The sequence below is a fragment of the Chroicocephalus ridibundus genome, chromosome Z (assembly GCF_963924245.1).
Source record: "Chroicocephalus ridibundus chromosome Z, bChrRid1.1, whole genome shotgun sequence".
NCBI classification, from domain to species: domain Eukaryota; kingdom Metazoa; phylum Chordata; class Aves; order Charadriiformes; family Laridae; genus Chroicocephalus; species Chroicocephalus ridibundus.
In genome coordinates this window covers 22,992,419-23,008,627 of record NC_086316.1, presented here as the reverse complement: position 1 = coordinate 23,008,627, position 16,209 = coordinate 22,992,419, and the positions used below count along the sequence as shown (strand labels likewise).

The 16,209-nt window shown below is 41.1% G+C and overlaps 1 protein-coding gene across 5 annotated transcripts in view; it reads right to left on the bottom strand.

Moving 5' to 3' along the window:
• Positions 1-16,209, bottom strand: part of MCC (MCC regulator of WNT signaling pathway) — a 207,173-nt gene that overhangs the window by 21,414 nt on the left and 169,550 nt on the right. For all 5 annotated transcript variants that reach the window (XM_063321360.1, XM_063321361.1, XM_063321363.1 and 2 more), the window contains 5 exons: positions 15,651-15,799; positions 13,723-13,863; positions 12,478-12,578; positions 9,664-9,847; positions 2,285-2,519 (listed from right to left, as the gene is read on the bottom strand). In XM_063321360.1, coding sequence (XP_063177430.1) covers positions 2,285-2,519; positions 9,664-9,847; positions 12,478-12,578; positions 13,723-13,863; positions 15,651-15,799 — 810 coding nt within the window. The remainder of the gene's footprint in view (positions 1-2,284; positions 2,520-9,663; positions 9,848-12,477; positions 12,579-13,722; positions 13,864-15,650; positions 15,800-16,209) is intronic.

Genomic DNA, 16,209 nt, shown 5'->3' with positions numbered 1-16,209 from the left:
TATTCATCAGTAATGAAGAACTAATGGTGTAACGGCATTTTCAGAACATTATCAGCATAACACATAGATGCACGAAGCAATATGACTGATGCGGTGATCAGTTTTTACTGGTAGTCACAAATGAAGGTGCCAAAAGATGAAGCAGAGATTCCAACAGAGATACAAATTTCAGGAAGAGAGTAGCAGGTCGTAAGACCCATCAAGGCAGAAAATCCTTGAGTAGCTCAATCAAGCTGTATCATCCTTCCTAAGAATGTGGAAGGGAGGGAACAAATTAAGAGCTGCTACATGATGAAGTCCTCTGCAGCTCAGACAAGTCCATCCCATGCACTCAGAAAGCGAAGACATCCATTGAGTTCTGCCCTTAGGTTCACCTATGTTATAGCTTGCTGAACATATCAGCAAGGTGTAATGCAGACTTGAGCAACAACCATGGATGCCAACAAGGTGGCACATTCTCTTGGGGCCAAAGCGCAGCAGAGTGTAGCTGTGCCTTTTGTAATGCATATGCATAGAAGGCAGGAGTTCTCAATTTCTATAGCAGGAGACCACTTACCAACAAATCCATTCCAAGCTTTGACAAACTTGTTTTCACCATATCCTTTTCAGAATCCTAGGGATTTCCTGCAGTTGTAAATTCCAGCACAGTACAACAAATTATAATGAATAACAGTACTGTCAGTTTTTCTGTACCAGAAAGGACTGAAGGTGACTTCAGCCACCTATATAAAATGTGTGTCTGTTTTCGCATACACTGCATACAAACGAACCAAGAAGAAAGATTTCTTCTTCTTCTTCTAGGGACAATTCCTGCACTTGAAAACCCAATGTGCTAGGTCCAGCCAGAAGTTATGAGTGGATACCACATGTCAAAAATAGTTACATGATCAGTTAATGAACAAAAGGATTACCAGCACTCAAAACTGTGCCAGAATGATGACATGCAAACGTTGATGTTCCTAATCACAAGGGACAGCTCTGCAGTTTGCTTTTACCTATCAATTTAAAGACAGAGGTAAGAATGGCGTACAAGAGATTTCAGCAAAGATCTGGACGCGAAAGAGGAGAAGGAAGTCTGATATCTGAAATATACATCTAATTATCTACAAATGTCTTCCAGTACATCTTGCATGCTTTAATTATGGGGAGTATGTGCCTGTTGGCGACAATATATTCAAACAAGTAACATAAGTTTAAGTCTTCTGACTGGTAGCAGGCAATCTTTTTTTCTGAACCGCAAATATTGACTGCATTATTGCAAAATTGTATTTGTCATCATGAAAGGCAGCACCACTAAGAACATAATTATCATTACTAGGCTACCAGTTAAACACCAGTAGCACATCTGAACAAAAATCTATAGCTTTAGAAGCTTACAAACCTATTAAGAATTGCTGTCCCACATGGTACCTGACATATCTGCCATTAGTTGACTAAAATAGCACTTGCTAACATGCAGAAATTAAACTTGTTTAAACTGAACCAAACACAGACAATTTCTAAATGCAGACATGCACTTGTATTGCCTTTAATATGTTCCTATGTTTTAGTTCGCCCTCTCAAAGTCAATACAGAAGCCAGATTTAAAATGATGTAAGCTCTATACCTGGTCAATAAAGGTCAGTTTTTCTAGATCACATCTTTAGAACTGGACGTATAAACCAGGCCCGAGGGACCAGAGTTTTCTCCGAAAACCTCTGTTACTGCAAGTCATTATGCACCGCAGTCTTTGCTCGGGCTCTGAACTGAGCTATAGATTGCAACACAGTGCCTAGAACAGCTCTGGGCTTGTGACCAACCACTGGAGAGCATTAGGGATGGTAGTTTCTGACAGACCATTCCTCCTCCCACGGCAATACTAAAAGGAGGTGAGTTTGTTCTGCTTCAGTTCGCGAATATTCAAGATGCACATTTGCAAGCTTCTAAGTAAAGTAATGAACTGTCTCTTGGGAAGTGCTGTATCATGCTTTTGGTCACCCTTAAGCAACTCAGTTGCCATATCTCTTAGAGAACACATCTGGTTTGCCAAGGAGAGCATTCCAAGTTTAGAGCCACAGATGAAGCCCTCGCCTAATTCAAAACACACGTAGCTCATCACTGTTAATGCACTGCCTTCTGTCACTTTCTGACTACTGGATTTTCAGCCCTCATTATTTGTTTGAACAAAGTTACCCTTTGTTACCCAGTGATCACCATCAAAGCCTCCCATGTGTGACTGAGCATGTTTTGCAGCGCAGGGGCATTGCCAGCAGTGCAGTTAGCCTGTTGGATATAAATACAATACCTTCATTGCCATAAGCTCCTGCATCAAGACCGCATTTTCCAGGTCTAGCCTCTGGCTGTCTCCACGAGGTTTAACGTCATAACTAAGGGGATCAATGTGGATGCTTTCCAGCTCCAGCATTGTCAGTTTCACTGCTGCCCTGTCATTTTTCAACTGCTGGATGTAATCTTTCAGCCGCTGCTCATCCTCCTTTGTAAATTCCGTATCACAACTGCTTGCAGTTGAGCTGGTAGTACTGGAAAGAGAAAGAAAGGTATTAAAAAAACATTTGGAACAAAATCTACATTTTTTACACCAAAACACTCTCGCAATACTTCATTCACACATCTGAGTTTTACTTAAAAGTTCATAGAAAGGACACACGTAGCATGGAGCGGATGGTGTAATGTTCAGAAGATGCAGAGGGGTGTGATAAATTCAGAAAATAAATTAGTTCTCTAAGCTGCATGAGAAAATTGAATCATGTGACAGCTTCCCTGCAAAGCCAGATATTTAGTGACATGTAACTGAATTACTTTTTCTGGAATTGTGTCTTCTGAAACAAGTCTTTTTTTTAATTAAAAAAAAAAAAAAAAAAAAAGGCAGCTACTTAAGATTTCTTAGCAAAACCCTAGCAGGGCAAGCTTCTCTCTGCTGCTCAACCACTGAGTCTTCATCTTCTTTGTGAACAAGCATCTGCTAAGGAAAAAGAATCATCGCAGACCTCATTTATCTCTGCTGATGGCAATACCAGCTATCGTCTCAGATATTTTTAACGGATACTCGTAGGAATCAACCTGAGCAAAATTCCATGGGCAGATGCCAGGAGGTAGCATCTTTCAATTCGTGTTAAGGTGTACTCCTCGGAACACTGACATTCCTTCAAGGGCTGGAGGGGTTTAAAACCAACCCATAAGTTAGCAGGATTTTCAATAAAAAGTCATCATCAGACTTGGCAGAACTTCTCCTGTCCGCAGGCATCAAACAAATGACTGCCCATTAGTCTGCCCCACAGAAGTTTACAGAGAGATAGCAAAAAGGGAGAATTAATGTCTGAGAGCAAGGGTGTCTCAGTGCTGCCTACCCACCTACATGCATGCCAGTGCTGCAGGGGGCCGAGACTGATACAGCCGTAGCATTCCAGGGCTGAATATAGTCGCAATAACACTAAAAGGAAAATAAAATGCCATGTTGTTTCTATAACCTCACTCAGAGCTGCCTGCTGTCTCCTGAGGTCCTGTAATCAGCTGCCGGGTGAGGGATAAGTCATCCATTAACCGTGCTTGTCTGGAATGCTAGATGATCTCAGTTATCAGCAGGGGAATAAATCACTTTCTGTATCAAATTGCACTGCTGTTCAACATTTTTGTAGGAAGAAAAAAAGCCCCACCCGCTACATGCTGTGAGAGTCAGGATGATGCCCTAAAATATATTATGCATTATGTGAAAAAGGGGAAGCCTCTCAAGATAGGCTTGATTTTTCTCTTTTCTTTTGGTTCTACTTCAGCTAGAACTACATTGATTTTTAAGTGCCTCAAATAATTGCCAATCTTCCCACAAATTCCAAGCACGGCCTTGGAGGAGATGGAGAATTGGCAGGTCTACAAAGATTTCTCAAAATCCTTCCCTCTCATGAAATATCACATTACAGTTCTTTGCTACAGTTCTCTGTCAATTTCCCATTATTCCTTCCTTTTCTTAGGGATAATAGGTGCCATATTTACCACAAGTGTAAATTGGTCTTTGCTTGTTTTCGTCCATTTCCATCTGCAGTGAAGCTAAAAACAGCCAGTACCTACACCACATAGAAACCCTTTAAGGCTGAAACAAATTTTTGTTCATACTTTCTTCTTCATTGGAGAATCTCGAAACACTTAATAAATCTTGCTTTACTGAGTCTAAAGATACCTCTCCGAAGTAAATATTGATATAAAAATCACGGGGGTAGACAATGTGAGAAATACTTAATTCTGTACTGAAGTCATGTTGCACATTTCTTCAGCACCCAGAGACAGCAATTGCACAGTTTTTCTGGATTAAATGTAAAACAGCTGTCGCTGGAGGAAGGACAGCTTTTAAAGCTTACACAGGCTTCAAATCTTGGGACACAAAGAGCTCATCTCAGTTTTCGCTTGCGAAGGAAAGAAAGCCTAGCTCTCCTGCTGGGAATGAAACCTGAGCAAAAATGCTGAAAGTCTATTGTTTTGCTGCACTGGACCCCCGTACTCACTGGGTATTCACAGATTTTGGCCCTTGAGGGTCCATGGCTACGGACGCATATTTTAGGGGAGAGCAGTCCAAACTGAGGAAGGCAGTCTGGGCTGTTGCCAGTGATTCTCAGGCTGCTTTTACTTCAGTCCTGGCTGCCTGCCTGCCTGCCTGTCTGTCTGCAGCTGAGTTGGCTCCTCTGGTGGATTGCTAGCAAGCTGCTCTTCTTCTTTTTTTTTTTTTTTTAATATATTTTTTTAAGAAGGTGAGGGGAGCTTAGCGAGGAAGCTGTCTCAGGCAGCACACACAGGTACAAGAACGCTCCCTCCACCCCCACATTCAGCAGCAAGCCCCCCCACGCAGAAGACTGGAAGCAGTACGGTTTGCAGAAAGCCAGGGCAGAAAGCACACTTTGGAGTGCTGTAAAAATGAGGCTGCGTGATGAGGGATGGAAACAACGCTGCAGTGTATCTGAACTCCCACAGCACCGCTCTGCCAGGGCGTGCCCCCCCAAAAGCCCCACCATGCAGCTCTCCACAGCCATAATGCTAGTCCGTCGCTGCTCTATTTAAGGGCCCACAGCTGGTGAGCATATGAATTTCAGATATTGCTCTCCCTTCTAACAGCAATCAGGACAAAGGAAAACAAACCGAGAGAATGCATATGCAGTATAACGCATCCATCCAAAAAACACATGGAACTGTTGCAAAAGACGTGCAGTTTCTCATTTCTCAAGCACATAGGTGAGGATAGAGAAAGGATCACAATTTCACCACCTGGAGGGAATACAACGTCAATCTGCTCGTTCTAACTGCTGTTGTATTCAAAGCAAGCAAAGAGAAATGTTCTCCCCACTCGCTTCATCCCTCAATCCCTTTTACAACGATGTCATGCCTGGATGACGTCAATTTAGTTTTCACATACAGCTTGTGGAAAATATGCAGGTTGGTATAGTATAGTATAGCGTGCAGTTTTATTTGCTAGCACGCATGTATGTGTTCGCATGCACGTATGTGTGTACAAAATGCAGTGGATGCATAGGAATGAGGCTTCCAACAGTGCCTCTGCGCGAGTAACTTCTGTACGCTACAAAACTGTGTCCATAAAACCCCGTGTAAGCTTCAGTTCATCTGTTAAAAATCAAGTCAACAAATAAATCTGCAATTCAGCAATGGCTGATAGAACTAAAATAATGCTGTTGGAACTGAATCCACAAAACTTGCTTGAATGTCTGTACGCAACCTTACACTTTAAAGAATGCATTTGATGCCCAGCGTACATGGGCCAGCCATCTCCTACGTGAAGGTTGTGGCTTGAGATCTAAAACAGCACAACGCCAAAAGATAGAAACTTCCTGAGAAACTGAAGAATACTCCCAACCAGCCAAAAGACAAACAACAGTATACTTGGTTAAAATCAGAATCTTTGGTGAAACTACCCTGCTTCCTCCTGAGACTAGCTCAGTCCAGCAATGAAGCGTTACATAGAGAACATTAAGGTATGTATGTGTTGGGATATTTCTAAATAACTTACTTGCACACTTCAGCCAAGATAATCTTGTCTGTTAGCTACTTATCTGAAATCTTGAGGTGATTCTGATGAGACATATAGTCCTACATTTGGCTGAGTTCAGATATTTTGTGACACTGCATAATACTGAAAAGGATTCCCTTTGCATGTAAGAGACCAGCTCTTTACCCCGTGAATCCAGAGGTAAGGCCAGGCTTACTAGCACTGCAGGAATAAAATCCACCATTTTCAGCCAGTGTTGCAACTGGAGCCCTTCTCTTTTGTTTCCTTCTTTTTAAGGTGCAATCAGTCAAACCTCGTTGGCAATGTAGGTTCTGTAGTTAGCTTCTGTCCACTAAAATAATTATGACTTCCAACTACACTGCAGACCTTTTTCTATTTTCAAAAAATGAATTGGCAACAATATTGTCCTGCTGCCAGCAAAATAAGTTGAGATGCTTGCTATTATTTTTATTCAGTTCACCAGTAACAACCTCTGTGATGCTCTTTCACTGCATTTCATTTCTTTTCATTTCAGTTGCTCCCTTTTACAGTCTTTAACCACTTGTCACTAGTGGCTCACCAAGCATTTATTCTCGGTAATGTGTTCAGTGATTTGACATTCAGAATCTCATTTGAAATGCCAAAGCTAAAGATGGGTCAACAATTTCATTATAAGTCCCTATTCTACAGGATTTCGAACAGCAGGGAGAATTACTCATTTGTCACAAGTCTCAGCAAAGGAGAGTTTTCATCATCCCACTACCTCTTTACTCAGTTGGTTTCAAAGGGAAAAGATAGCAATACATATCTGCAAAACTAAAATCCCGCAGCACTAAAACAGCTATGGCAAAAGATCAGTCTTGCAGATTCAGAGTATGTTTGAACCACATAATGTAAAAATGTTTTCATGTTTTCATTCCAGTGTAGTGGTCCCCAAATGCTGGTTCACACAGCGCTCACTAGTGATGTGGGCTTGTTCTACTCCCCAGTTTTATAGACTGCAAAGTTCTTTAAGACAAATAAAAAACATTAAGCCTGCAGGAGCAGCTAGAAATCTGCAGTCTGCTTTCCTATATCTGCTTGGATTGCTATTGTAATGGAAAAGGAAAGGGAAACCATCAACATCAAAGAATCATAGCGGGCTGGAGGTCTGCGGCATTGGGATGTCTGTCTAGAGCAGCAGGGAGCCGAGTGGCAAGGCAGCACGCATGAATGGGTTGAGAGAGCTGGGAACACAGGCAGGATAATGCCCAAAAGCAGGAGCAGGGGCCTGCAGAGAAACAAAAAGGATCCAGAATGATAGGGAGAGGAGGGTTAAAGACAAAATCTTCAGTTTTTTAAGTCTGAGACAGAACATTTACTGATAAATATAGAAAAGTGTGTGCCTTTTGAACCACCACAGATTTTCCACTCGTGGTCTGGCACAGTGTCACGTGTCTGTAAGCTGAAAAGGGGACGACTCTATTTTGAGACAGGGTCCCCAGGAAGGAGAAATCTGAAAACGCCTCTACCACCTATCACTTGAACACAACAGAAGGAAAGGAGAGAAGATTTGTGTTTCATGGAGAAGCTAAAGTTTCAGAAATATTTTCACCAGTATGTATGTCCAGACAAAGACAAATTACACTGGGCATGGGGGCAGGGGAGAGGGATCACAACATGTTAAGTGATGATCGGATCAGGATGCCCACATGACAAGTTCCTCGCTTGCTGTGTGCCCTTTGGGTGAGTGAGAGAAGCTTTTCTCTCTCATGTTCCACATATATCAAAGCAGATAATAATAGTTACCTTATTCAGTTCGATATCTTGCTCCATGCCAGAGAAAAATTATCCTACAATGATAATGGCTCAAGCTACAACCTCCCCCTTGCACACAGAAGCACTGACATTTGCATTCATGACACAGTTTATACTGATGAAATTTGAAATCCTACGCCATTTTAATCATACTCTGCTGAAACTTTACTCGGCCAACATGTTAGGTGCACATGTACACATATTATCAGCTGGCCACCAAAAATTCATGGTAAACAATGAGCATGAGGGATGATTTTCTTCCCCAAAAACACACACTTCCCTCCCTCATCCTCCCCCTCAAAAACCCCAAAATTATGTTGAACAAAGCAAGGACTATAGAGGCTATATTCCTACCAAACACCGTCAATGAAAAGCTAGGAGAACAAACACTAAAACAAGAACACTTCCCCCTCCTCCCCAACTTCCACTCTGTCAATACTGGAAACTATCTAAATTATTTTCAAGAAAAAAAATAATATTATGCCTTAACCAGGTATCTCACAAGAAAAACACTAACGTAGTTATGAACAACCGAAAATGACCCTTTCAAATAACAGAATGGAAAACAAGCTTAGTCTAGGTATAGGTGTTGCCACATGTGGCCACTTACAACAGGTTCATGTGCAGGTGTAGATATCACGTAAGCACACAGGGATTGAGACAAGTCACATATATGAAACAGTTTTGTGTAACTTCTTTCCAAGGCCAGTAAATACTTCTGGTACAACGAGTGATCGATGCATTACTAGCGCAGATGCTGCCACATTTATTTCTGAATAAAGATACAGCTTTCTTTGGACTGGAAGTGCACCATAAAACTTCTCTGAATAAAACATTAAAATTTACCCCGCATTTGGACCCTGTTCCCTCAGGTTACCTTTTTGCTCACTTTTTAGCTATTCCATGCTAATCACAAGGCAGGAAATAAGATCCTTTGGAGGAGGCATCAGCAAGAAGAGGAAATGATATAGTACTAAAATAAACTTCTAAAAGTGTCAAAAAAAAATGACAGCATTTGAATAAAGAACTGGCTCAAAAACTGAATTAAAATGACGTTTTAGAGTGAATCTGAGAAACCAAAAATAACTTTTAAAAAGAAAAACGTTCATCTATATTTATCCAGGACGCTTGCCAAATTCGTATCCATACACAAGCACGCATATTCACTGCACAGAGTACAATTACACTGCAGGCAGGCAACGACTCAAAATGAAGCTGCAAGCAGATGTATTTGAACGGGAACACTTCTGCAATAATAGCTCATTTAAGTTTAATTATTTTATAGTTCTTCAGAAAAACTGCCATATCCAGCCTTTCCTGGAAGAATGCACTCTGTCTGTCACGATGCTCATTTGCCACTCCATGTGCGAAAGAACAGCATGGGAAGGAAGAATTTGGAAGGGGGCAACAGAGAACGAGAAGGGAGAGGAAATAGTTTAGAACAAAATGTCTAGATTTGCAACATTTAGAAAACAATTCCTGAGCACTCCAAAATGCCAATGGAAGCATACTTCTGATCTCTGGTTTTCCATAGGTCTGTGCTGTCTGCATACAGTAGATATGAATAAGTAGTACATGATTTGAGTTCCAATAAAACAGCAAGAAAGTCACTGAAGTAAAACAAATGTAATGGTTTTGCCCTTTATGAGGAAGATCAAAGTTCAGAATCACCCATTTGCAACAAATTTACACAAAATCCTTCTTGGCTGGAGCTGCTCAAAGTCTAAAGACAATCAGACCACTGAGGCATGGTGACTAACAAATCAAAGCAAAGAAGCCAGTGGACTGAGGTGAGGGAGGTAGTTCAGCAAACACAATACAACACAACGTTTGGTCTGAAATCAAACACTTGGGGGTCAGGGCAGCGGAGGAGTTGCAGTTACCTTGTGTGGCTGTTGGATGACAGGCTTTCCCAGGGCTGCACGCTACAGCCAGTGACTGCATAGGCTCCCCCGCAGCTCCCATCTAGTTTCATCAGCAAGGCTTTCGCTGCGTTCTCAGCTGTCTTCCTGCAGTCGTGAGCTCTCTTAAGCATCTGAGTGATGTTTTCATCACCTGTCTGGTCCCCTAGTTTTCAAGCAAACAATCCGATTCAGAGCTTTGAGGAGGGGGATAGAAATTACAGCAAGAGTAGAGATGCTTCTACGCGCTCTCAGTTTAGACCAAGACGATGACAATGAACTAGCAATCTGTGATGTAAAAGCAACTTCACTTCTGTGCGAGTATCAGTGGTAACTACTGGCCTGAAGGCATCTCCCTTCCCAGCCACAGGCTCCAGGTACTTGTTGCTCTGGGTTACATGTCTTAAGTGATGTTTTATCTTAGCTAGCTTCTCTGTTTGTAAGGGTGTACATTGTGCATTAGGATTAGATTAGGGCGCTCACATTAATAATACACTGGAAAAGCCTCAGCCTAAATTACAACTCTTATTCCAATCAGTCCAGTGCTGTTTCACAGTGTGGTCATTTCCAGTGCTTTGTCTCACAAGCACCTTTATCTCAAGCCTGACAGTTTGCCAGAACACTTTCTTACAGGTTACCTTTCCAGCTGGAAGCATTGCCTTCCTTACTGCTTAGAAGCAGCCTTTCAGAGTTTACAGCCATGCATACTAACTCAAAAGAAAACTAGCACTGGTGTTTATTAATTTGCTATAATTTCTAATGGTTATGCAGCATCTATGCAGCTCATAAGCTGTCCCTTCAGCAGAGGCAGGACAGAAACCACCTCTGTCACTACTCTCATAGTCCTAACTCCAGCTGGACTCAAGTTGTTAAAGACAGACACGTTAGTGGCTACACTGAAAGTCTGAACAAAGCTACAATATATTTATACTTTACCAAACACCACGCAAAGATATCAGAGAGTATAAAAAAACCCCGTTTGCCCAATGTCAGATTTTCATTTCATCCTTATTTGAGTCAAAGACCAGTACTTCACACTCGCTAAGTGAAGTGTGTGCACTAGAAATAACATTAATGCGGAAGAAAGGACGGAGAATGTTCTGCTAAGAGCAGCCAGATATGCTCAGCTCTAAGTGATGCAGAAGCAAATCCCACGAATTTTCCACTCACAGATGTTGATATAAAACTTGACTAATCTTCAAACCAAAAATCTGCTATTTTATCTAGGTGTTTTAATCAAATTTCATGGTGAAGTAAAGGTACATAAACCAAACACTACTTCCTCACAGCTGTGCTACGTAATGGGAAATTGTCACTATTTCTATCACTGGGCTGTAACTGATAATGCCATAATTAAGACCTGTAGACAGACACCTATATAAAAACTCAACTACGCTCTCTTTCATAAAATGCACGCGAGATGAAGTCCTACTCAAACCCAAAGTATTTCTCCCTTCTAAGACTTCTTTCTGCCATCTATGTGAATAGAAAATCCAAGTCAAAATTCACTTTTGCTGGCCACTGATTTCTGCCAGCAGGGAAAGCTCCCTAGCATACGGAGCAAAGGAATGACCAGAGTCTGGGAGAAAGGTGGATGAAAATCTCAGACATCCACTCGAACGTTTAGTGCATGTCACACACTGCACAGGCCAAGACAGGTACACAAGAGCCTGCTTCTTGCACTGGGAGAGATACAAAATAAGGGGCACGGTTAGCAGCACAGCGACTGTGGGCTGAGTGCATCTTAGTCATCTGAAACAAGAGGCTGACCATGGCCAGTCCTGTGGCTCTAAAGCCAGATGGTCACTGTTGTCTCTAAAAGCTCTGCGTTTACATTTCAGTGATTCCTGAGAAGCTAGTGCTATAACACTGCTTCAACCAGGCAGCTACCCTGCCTCAGCACAGTACAAAGTGCTATTCTTCTCTCTCTAAAGGTTTCCCCTCTTTGTACTTGAAGATTACTACAGCTACCTTCTCCTATCAGTAAAAGGAACAGGACTATAAAACAGAGATTAACGTTCATGGTGCAAACACCTCTTTCTATCAGAAAAGTGGAGCCAGCAGCAACAACAACCTCCAAACACTTCAGAATAGTGATTCCAACCTCCAAACACTACGGTAGTGGTTCATTCCATTACTTAGCCAGCAGCATATTAAAAAACAACATCTAGCCACAAGATTAACTATCCACAAAATAAAAAAAACCCCAGAACATATAGGCTAATATCCCTGACAAAACAATAAAACATACGACAGAATGTTTTGAAATTTCAGAGCAAAGGTAAAATGTGGGGTGAAAAACTAGAGCCATTTTGGGTTTTTTTTTTTTGGTAACTACTCAATGCTACCCTTGTACTTCCTTAATCCCAGTTTTTCATAGACTATACTCAACTTCTACGGGGGTCATTGTTGCTGGTTCAAACAAAATCTGTACTTGCAGTTACCACAGCTGTATGGCCCTAAGCCACATATGCTCATAAGTATTGTTTAATAATTCCACTCTGTACAGTTGCATGCCTGTAACAGCCTCACCACTGCCAGAACAGGCATCCCCTTGTAACAGTATATGTAGGTTAATTTAAATTGATGGTGAATTTTATTATTTAATTCCAGTCTCTCTTTTTCTTTTCCCCTATTTTTTGGGTGTGTAAAATGATCTAATTAGTTAAAAATGAGAAAAGACCGGAGAGCAGTCTTAAGTGATGGGTCATGAGATGATTCACCATTACAACTGCCTTTAATGCTAACTGTCACCCAAAAAAAAATAATACATAAAGTGATTCATTGACATCTTACCAACAGAACCAACACCTGCAGCTCTGAACTGCCCGAGAATGAGACTCTGCTCACTTTCTGCCAATGCCAACAGCAGCTCATATGCTTCTATGCATTGTTCACTGAAAGAGAAAAGAAACCACAGGAAAAAAATATCAACACAAAATATATCTGCAATTTAGAGAGAATACACCCGCAAGAGCAACAAAAAAAGAGGTAGCTGAACTGCATGATTCCCTACTATGTGTCTAGCAGCAGGGGTATTAAATGACATAACACAACACACATGGCTTCTATCGTAAGCATGCAACAGTCTCTCCTTCCTTATGATGGTCCCAGGTTGGCCTCAAGTAATGTAAGAAATTAAAACAGAAAAGAATGGCCTGATGTGAAGTGAGCTCCAGAAGCATGTTTGAAACAGTCAACAATATGAATTGTGGTCAACATGATCCCTTTGAGAAACTTTTTTCAGGCCTTCTTACTATACAAAATACAGTACCCTACTATATAACTATACTACACAAAGTATATTAAGAAGAAAAGAAAAGACAAGAAATATATTTGTTGCTCTGTCCTGGCTGTAAGATTTTCCTCCTTACAACACAACAGCTTCTAAATACAAGTGGCTGCGTGGTTGTAGTTGCTGGCAGGGGTTAAACCATGACAACAGAATACATTCTTTAAAAAGCACACAGTTTGCCTTAAGACCAGACTGCCTGTTCCAAATTAGTTGCAGTTGAAGGAGTTAAACGACACCATCTTCTTTACATATAGTTTAAAGCAAATTTAGATACTTGTAACCAAATAGCAAGCAATTCATCCACAATTTCAGATGATGTAATATAAAGTCACTCTGAATTATGTGGAGTATAATACTACTCTTGGACCACTGCTCTTGTGAAGGGTGTCACCCTAATACAGAGAACCTGTATCTCAAGACCAGATACAGCAGAGAGAGTTTAAGCCTACACACAACCCCTAATTCAAAAGTTAATTCAGTATTTAAAAATTAAAAGATAAATCCCTATATTTCTATTAGACCAAGTTTGCTACTGCTGGTTGAAATTAGGGTTGAAACACTTGTATCAGTAACTTCAGTTCTGTAGTTTGTCAAGTAGTTTAACCAAAGGAGCATTTTTTTCAGGGAGGAAACAAAGAGAATCGGTGTTACTATGGCACAGCAACGATTTCACTCTCAAAGACTTCCATCAGGTCTCCCCAGCTCCCTCTTTTTCTGGCTGAGACACCCCCTGCGTAGTTTCGTACCTGTACTGCAGCGCAAGCCTGAGGGCGGTGGCGTTGGACTCGTACTTCCCAACAAGCATGCTCATCCTCTCGGCATTGCTCTTGCACTCTTCCAGTGTTATTGTCAACAAGTCATTCTGCGATTTCAAGTGCTCAATGCGGCTGTAGAAAAGGAAGTAATTCGCAACCTTCAAACTTAGCTTGCAGACACTGACCTGAAAACTCTAGAACAATCATAATTTAAAACAACAAATACCGTTTGGTCTAGATAAGGTTTTTAATGAAGATGTCAAAATCTATCAGTTCTGTGTCCCACATCCAGAGCCAAGAGGATAGTAATTCCTCTTAGGACAGATTCTTCCTCCTCCTCCTCTCCTCCCCGTAAAATGTACTCATAACCCTGTGCAACAGCAGCAAGCAGAAAGCTGTACCCTTATTTTGTAAGCCACAAGACTGTGTAGACAGTTTCATATTAACCTTTTGCTTAATTTTTCTGCCTCCATTCCTCACTTCCCGCCGCCACATTTGCTTCTTGTTCTAAGTGGCATGTTCATCAGTGAAGTGTGTGGGTGTGTGCAGGGATCACGCAGCTGCATAAATGCCCCCTTTCTTTGGAACATCCAGAATAACCATTTCACCTGAAGCAGTATTTTGGTTGTGATTAGAGAGGTAACATCCAAAATACGAACAAAGTTCCAATGAGGCAAAGAAATCTCCAAAAGTTCTGGCAATAGTCAGACAGACATATCAGAACTTAACTGTAATATTCTTCTCAATGAGGTTAACTCTGAAGTTGAAAGGGAGGCTTCAGGATATCAGTGTTACTGTTTATTCTCACTGCTGATAACTGCACTCACTATACAGTTGTATACACTGTACACTGTACAGTGTACTATGCCTAATCACAAGAGTTGGACATACACCAAAAAGAGACAGGCAAATGATTTCAAAATTTGGACAGGTAGCTAATGAAGAAATCAGTGCCATCCAGAACAACTCTAAAATCACTGACGACTTAACAGACACAGGAAGAAAGGCTAGTATACCATTTATTCAGCTATAGGAATAAAGCCCTGACTTTCCCAGCTGCTAGAACTCTCAGATGCTTCATCTCCTATATCTGCTTTGACACCTCCTATAAGGATACATGTCACAGCATGATGCATTGTGCAGTGCACAGAAAAAAGCAAAAGAAAAAAAGGGGGAAAAAAAGAAGAAAAAAAAAAGGATCACATTTTGCAGCACTACAAAAACATGAGCTACAAATAAAAGAGATATTGTACTGATCAGACTAAATCTGAGATAGCCATGGGGAAGAGAGAACTTGGAAGGAAACATGCAGAGACATGATTCTCACATTCCTGATCCACAGGTTTGATTTTATGTGCTGAAGAGGACATGAAGCACTGATTTTGACAGAGTGTATTGAAGGATAGCACCAGCAGTATTTTACCTGCAACCAGAAAGCTGCCATCTTTCTTCTGCAGACAGAAGTCTATTTACTGATACATACGCCCCACCACCATACATAAGTACATCCATTGATACAGTTAATGCTATAATTCTGTTTCTTCAGGACAAACCAAAACAAGCTAATTACAGAATGATGGAGAATAGGTTATGGGAATCCTTATTTCTAGCAGTGATGTGTCTTATGAAAAGAAGATGCGCTGTCTACTTGGTCAGCCATAGAGAAGGACACGCCACAGCACAGGCTGTCACAGGTGCCATGCTGACCTAATAATGTGTGACCAAACCTAATTCACACTAATAAATCCTTAGCATATGATTCAGTCTTCTCTTTATCAACTACACTCCATATTTATCTGGAGGTGCCACAGTTGAGCTGGGACGGAACCAAGAAATGTTCAAAAAGGATAAAAATGTAGTAACTTTAAGAAAGCTAACAGCAGACAACACATCTGAGCGTATCTAACTTTTCACCTTACCTATTTAATCTCTCTGTCTCCACTTCAAACTCTCGGATTTTACTTTCAGAGATAGCAGATCCATGTGAATAAAGAGTCTGGAAGATTTCCTGGATGTTTGAGCAGTCTTGGAGGGAATGTGCCAAATGCTCAGCCACAGTACTAGACACCTGCACAGGGCAGTTGATAGATCATTGTGAATAGATAACCACTGGATTCCTCCCACAGGCAGTCTGCACTGAGAGCTGCATTTGCTTGCACGCGCTCACTTCAAGGCATTCATTATTCAGTTTTTACTATGAATTTTACACTGAATAGAACATTTACAAGTTTCCACTTTAAGAAGCTATTTTGATTTAAAATTCTGCTAACCAAAGGGTGAAGCCCACTATTTCATCATACATTTAGAAAGCCTAATATGCAAGTTATTTACTTTCTTGAAAGCTTAGCCAAAGGTCAGAGCTAAGTTCTTCAGCGAAACAAATATTAACACACAGTAACAACAGCATTATGGATTTACATTGGCATTACAAAGCAGACCCCAGTTCTCTGTTGATGAGAAGCTGCGAAATGCAACTGA